Source organism: Leiobunum rupestre, chromosome 3, assembly GCF_980474605.1.
Source record: "Leiobunum rupestre chromosome 3, qqLeiRupe1.1.hap1, whole genome shotgun sequence".
In the NCBI taxonomy this organism is placed as follows: domain Eukaryota; kingdom Metazoa; phylum Arthropoda; class Arachnida; order Opiliones; family Sclerosomatidae; genus Leiobunum; species Leiobunum rupestre.
Genome location: NC_143386.1, coordinates 70,496,728 through 70,502,582, shown reverse-complemented (window position 1 = coordinate 70,502,582; position 5,855 = coordinate 70,496,728). Strand labels below are relative to the sequence as shown.

Sequence of the window (5,855 nt, the reverse complement as noted above, 5' to 3'; positions counted from 1 at the left end):
CCAATGAAAAATGTACACAAGAAAATACACGACTTTTGACAAGTTGCATTCTCCTTGTGTGGGGTGCTGTGTTTATTGCTCCTAGATTCCTATAGAGTTTATCTCCAAGTACAAAAATGGAAAGGCGTTGACTTAAACGCGGTAAAATGGGGATGGCAACGGAAGTCAAACGGTGAGTTAAGACCAATAGTAACTGCACTTTCACCAGCACCAGATAACCTTTTAAAGCTTGCAAAGTATTGTGTAAAAGGAATTGCGAGTGCAAAAAAGTGCTGTCGGGGAAATAGCTGCGATAACGCTGGCTTAATTTCCTTAAATGGCGAAGTTGAATTGAATCATTAAAACGAGTACGTACGCTTAAAAATTCTTATAGCTGTACCAAAAACGTTTTTTAATCAAATGTTTAACTTTATTTTGTAAGTCTTATGATTTAGCGTAAATAATTAAAAAATGGCTTTATGAAATTTTAGGTTTTACTTTCGTTATCAATTTATATATATGAGTCGGGGGCCATCTTGGAAAATGGCGGTGGTAGTCGCGCGCGTTATTTTTTCATAATAGAGTAATGGCACTGTGACGTTCTAGTATTTATTTATGTATTTATTTATTTGAACAATAAACATCTGTGAAATGAGATCATATGAGTGAGAGAAGAAAAATAAAAAAATTATTTACAGACAATGCCCGATAGGGACTAGAGTATAACAGAAAAAAGGGGGGGGGGAAATATCTAATACTTATTGAAATGGTCTATTAAAGAGGTCCGAAATTTGGAATAGGTTTTAAGGGAAATAATTTCTTGGGGAAAAGAGTTCCAGTCATTTATAACGGTGTGAGCAAATGAATTAAGTCGAGTGGTAGTGAGAGCTCGGGGCTTATTTAGTTTTAAGGAATGACCTCTTGCGCGCGAACCAACAGGTACAGTGAAGAATTCATTGAAGTCAAGAACCAGGTTGTTATTAAAAATATTACGCAGCTAACTAATGTTGTTAATTTTAGGTCGAATTGCAACTGGATGTATTTTAAGAGATTTAAGGCGAGAGGGTGCGGGAAGTAATTGATATTTGGTGGTTAATTTGGAAAAGCGGTTCTGGGCCTTTTGAAGTGCCAATTGATCAGAGGCAAGGCGGGGGGTCCAGATAGGGGAACAATAGTCGTAAATTGGGAGAACCAGAGTATTGTATAGTGTGCGAATAATATGTGGGGAGCGAAAGTAGAGGTTGCGACCAAAGACTATATATACGCTTCGCTTACTAGACAGAAGTCTCCATACCAAAAACCTGTTAACACTTTCGAAACACTGGAGAAGCCTTTGACCAGCCGTTAGAGGCGCCACTAGTAGCACTCTGAAGCGCAGGGAAAATTTTGACCAGCGTCTGCTATCGTATGCAAGTGGAGCCATTGAACGCACCAGTCTATATAGCAAAGCGTATATATAGTCTTTGGTTGCGATGAACTAGTCCAGTTATCGGGCGAACACGTTTAGTGACTTTGTTGGTGTGAGAGCTAAATTTTAGGGCAGGATCAATGATGACACCGAGGTCACGCTCTGAGAGAGTAGTCTTTAGTGGTACCCCAGTGACGTAATAAGTATGGCTAAGGTTTTTGGATCCAAGATGGAGCACCGAACACTTAGAACTGTTAAAGGACAGCCCGTGTTTAGTGGCCCAGACTGTAACCGAATCAAGGTCCGCCTGCAAACGCAAACAATCGGAGAGCGACTTTAATTTGGCTGATAGTTTGGAGTCGTCCGCAAATAACAATAAGAACCCGAAGACGACTGCCTCTGGCATTGAGTTTATTAGGACATTAGGATCGCTCCTTGGGGGACACCCTTTCCAATAGGACACCAGGAGGATGCTTCGCCCTGAAGGACAACCCGTTGACGGCGGTCATGCAAGTAGTTCTCAATCCACGCTAATGCGTCCCCACGACACCTGCAGAGTGAAGAGCATCCAGAAGGCAAGAGTGAGGGATAGAGTCAAATGCCTTGGAGAAGTCCAAGTAAATGACGTCCACGGTGTAACCCTCGTCAAGCCATCTGGACCAGGTGTTAGTAGCGTGGAGCAAATTTGTCAGACAAGAGCGATTAGTTAAAAATCCGTGTCGAAAGGGCGAAAAGAAATTTGTGGAAAGAAGAAATGACCGTAGTTGTCCGTGGGCTAAGCACTAACGTCAACCATGCTCTTTCCTATAGATAAAAAATTTGCCACCAAAATGGTGCTACTACTCTATAGAGTACCTTATAAGAATGTATTTATCGTTAGATTTTTATTTTATCGATTTCCGTTGTAGATATATAATTTTTAACAATTTATAATAAACGGCGGCCATCTTGAAAAATGGCGGCGACGCAAGCGTCCTAGACTACGAGACTTTTAGTATATTTTTTGTTCGTCAAAAACTACCTATAGGCCAATATTTAGCTTGTTCCTCAAATTGCCGGGGTTCAACTCTAAAGTCACTGTACTCATTAAAAGCATATTTTCCCGATATACAACAGTCTTCGCCCCGCACGTTTTTTCTTACCAAAAATGTTGTTGTAAAAACAACCAGAACCTACGAAAGTACATAATTCAAGCTGGATTGTTTATGAATTCTTCATTCGTAAGAGATATTTTATATACTTCTGATTTCTACTTCCGATTAAATAATTTGTGATTATTCTTAATTACTTGGATGTTACAACGGCGCCAAGTTCGTAAACAGAACTACGTAATCAGGTCGATATTTTTGCTAAGATCTTTAATAAGGGCGGCGATTTTGTTTATGCACCTGGCCAAAAACACAGTAACGGTACTTCTGGTGTTTTTGTGTATTAGCGTATTTGGCAGTACATCCACGTAAAGATAATAATGTCCATTCCTTTCTATATTTTCTTTGATTAGCCTTCGGCACGTGTTAATATATAAGATCCAAATAACAACGGTTATTTTCATCGTGTTTGGTAGTGCCATCTATATCTTGTAAATAATATATGCATTTTTTAATTATCGATTTCTTATCTCTTAATTACTTGTGAAAAAAATTGTAAACAAACTAACTTTTTGGCTAGAGTCCGAACGAAATTGAATTAAGATTCGTACTTTAAGAGGTAGATGGCGCCAAAGTCGCGTCAATTTATTTCTTATTTTGTTGAAAACATTCGAAAATATATTACTACCAACATTTTAGCAAGCGGTCCATCAAAAGTATTGTTCGAAATTGGCCGTAAACTGCTCAAGGCAGGACAAAGACCAAAGTATTCGACTTTTGTTGACAACCTTGAAATTGAAAATTATGTATTGTTAAAAAGTACGGATCATACTGCTCGTTAGTGTAAATTTCGAGTTATACCATTTTTATTCCTATAAGTTTTAATTGGAATCCAATTACGAGCTAATGAGAAAAATGAGTTATCAAGATATCAATATTCATTGCCGGTTTGATGTACTTCCTACAAGGTTTCGGTAATTAAATTTAAATTTCATTCGATTACCAGTATCAAAGGCTTAACTTGGTGAGTAAAACTAAAATAATTGGAATTCCAATTCTTATTTTATTTGGTTGTTTTGGTTGGTAATTTACGAAACTTATATATTTCTTTTAAGCTCTACATTAAAATGGACGACTCAAGTCATTGTTCTTCAGAGTGTTACCACCTTAAAGCTCTAGAAGATCTCTTAAATGATAAGGAAACAAAGCTGGAAGAATTAAGAACCCAGTTGAATGACGTACAGGAGAAGTGCGAAGTCTACAAGAGGGAATGTGAACAGTTAAATTTAGAACTGCAAGCTCAAAAGATTGACCTTCGCGATCGTATGAGGCTGACGAGAGATGCCCAAAATCAGACCAATGTTATGAACGAAACTTGCAAGTGTAAATCATCATCCCTGACGGAAGCTCACACCCAAACTTTTGAGACTGATTTTAACCATGTGGATTCTGCTGGAACTTTGGATTGGCAACCTGCGGAAGGTCAAACCATTGCTGATATGGTGAAAGAAGCTGCCATAATAGCGCAAAAGTCAGACTTTGTTTACGATGAAAAGTCTAAAATGTATTATAGTTCATCAACTGGATATTATTACGACTCTAATACCCAACTATTCTACGAGCCCTATTCCAAGATTTATTATTCTTATGATGAAGAATCAAAGTCCTACAAATTTCATTCTCAAGTAGATGAAGATGGTGTGGTTATCACCGTGAAAGAAGAGGGTAAATCCCGCAAAAAGCACAAGAGCCATCGGAAGTCCAAGAAACACAGGAGAAGAGGAGATTCTTCAGATTTTGACGACAGCCCTCCTCGAAGATCCAGAAAAAAGAAAAGTCGCAGGAAATCAGCCAGTTCTGATTCCTTAGAAGATGGCGAAGTTAATAGTTCTGACGAATCAAGTGTGGTTTGTGTAAACTCTAAAAAGAAAGGCAGGAAAAAATTCGAAGTAGTTGATCTTGATGAAAATAGTTGCGACGCTGATTATTTGCCCCCTTCAATGAGACTAATAGTTCAGTCCTCAGAAGCTTTGAAATTAGGCACTTTATTACTAGTTACGTACAATGGTGGAACCGTAGGTAGAAACGAAAATTTTGAAGTTTGCATCCCAGATTCTAGCATTAGTCGAATGCATGCTAGGATAGATTACGATGCTATGAGCAAAAAGTATAAAGTGCAAGATTTAGGAAGTCAAAATGGAACACGAGTGAACGAATTGAGGCTTTCTGAGCCCAAAAATACGAGTGATCCGTATACGTTGAAACACGGCAATACCCTTAGATTTGGAGACTGTATTTTCAAAGTTCATATTCATAGCGGACATAATACTTGCGCTGATTGCGAACCTGGTTTAGTTCAAGCCGCTGTTCTGGCCTCGCAAGCTATTTCCTATCAGCAAGAAGAACCCGTCGTTATTCTGAGTAAGGATGAGAAGGAAAAAGTTCGAAAAGAACAAATGAGGCTGATGAAAAAGAAATATGGCTTAAGTAGCGCTGATTACGAGCCCTCCGTGGAAATTGTGGGCTACACTGACCGAGCCAAAGAGAGAAGAGTTACCAAAGGAAGCGATAATCCTTACGAAAAAGATGGCGAAGGAACTTCGGTGGACAAACCTATTATGGAAGATAACAAAGGATTTAAAATGCTTTCCAGTATGGGCTGGAGTCGAGGGCAAACTCTCGGCCATTCTAAATCCGCCATTTTGGAACCTATTAATCCGGGTTTTCAGTTTGATAGAGCCGGTTTGGGAGCCAGAACCAATTATATTGACTAAAGGTGTAATTGCTATAATTAAGAATTTATCGAATTTCTTCAATAAGTTCTTGCTATAATGCGTATTTTTCCCTAATTTTTTTTTGTTAACTCTAAAGATTAGAATCTGAAGAAACAAAGCCAGAAGTTAAATTTATCGCTTTAACTGTATAAGGTAACCAGTCAGTGATATAAAATTTCCGAAATGCATAATATAAATATCTTGGTTTTTGTGTATTTAATTTGCACTAATTAGGAAATTAAACTAGTTTGTGAATCCACAAAACATATGCTGCAATGGAAGCAGAGTTGCCACGGTACCTGGAAAAAGTCAGGGATTTTAAAAATAAGTCTTAAAATCAGGGAAAAGTAAGGGGATTTTAAAAATTAGTCAAAAAGTCGGGGAATTTGAATATGGTTATAAAAATTTGTCTAAAAGTCAGGAAATTTTAAAAATAAGGGAAATGTCAGGGAATTTAATTTTCAGTTGCAAATAGGAATCTTTTTATAAAATCTTGGCACAAAATAAGTCAGGGAAAATCTCTGGAGATGGTCAGGGAGTTTGATTGTGAAAAACTGTATCAACCCTGGTGAGGGATATTATTATTCTAGCCCCTTTTAAATTTTT

The 5,855-nt window shown here is 37.8% G+C and overlaps 1 protein-coding gene across 1 annotated transcript; it reads left to right on the top strand.

Moving 5' to 3' along the window:
* Positions 1-3,254: 3,254 nt before the first annotated feature.
* LOC149954499 (angiogenic factor with G patch and FHA domains 1) lies at positions 3,255-5,430 on the top strand. Its single transcript, XM_090169112.1, has 2 exons — positions 3,255-3,499; positions 3,591-5,430. Exon 2 carries the CDS (start codon positions 3,603-3,605, stop codon positions 5,247-5,249), a length of 1,647 nt encoding a protein of 548 aa, XP_090025238.1. The 5' UTR covers positions 3,255-3,499; positions 3,591-3,602; the 3' UTR covers positions 5,250-5,430.
* The last annotated feature ends 425 nt before the right edge of the window (positions 5,431-5,855 follow it).

Coding starts and splice junctions, on each gene's coding strand:
- LOC149954499 (XM_090169112.1), top strand. CDS start 3,603: ATGGACGACTCAAGTCATTGTTCTTCAGAGTGTTACCACCTTAAAGCT.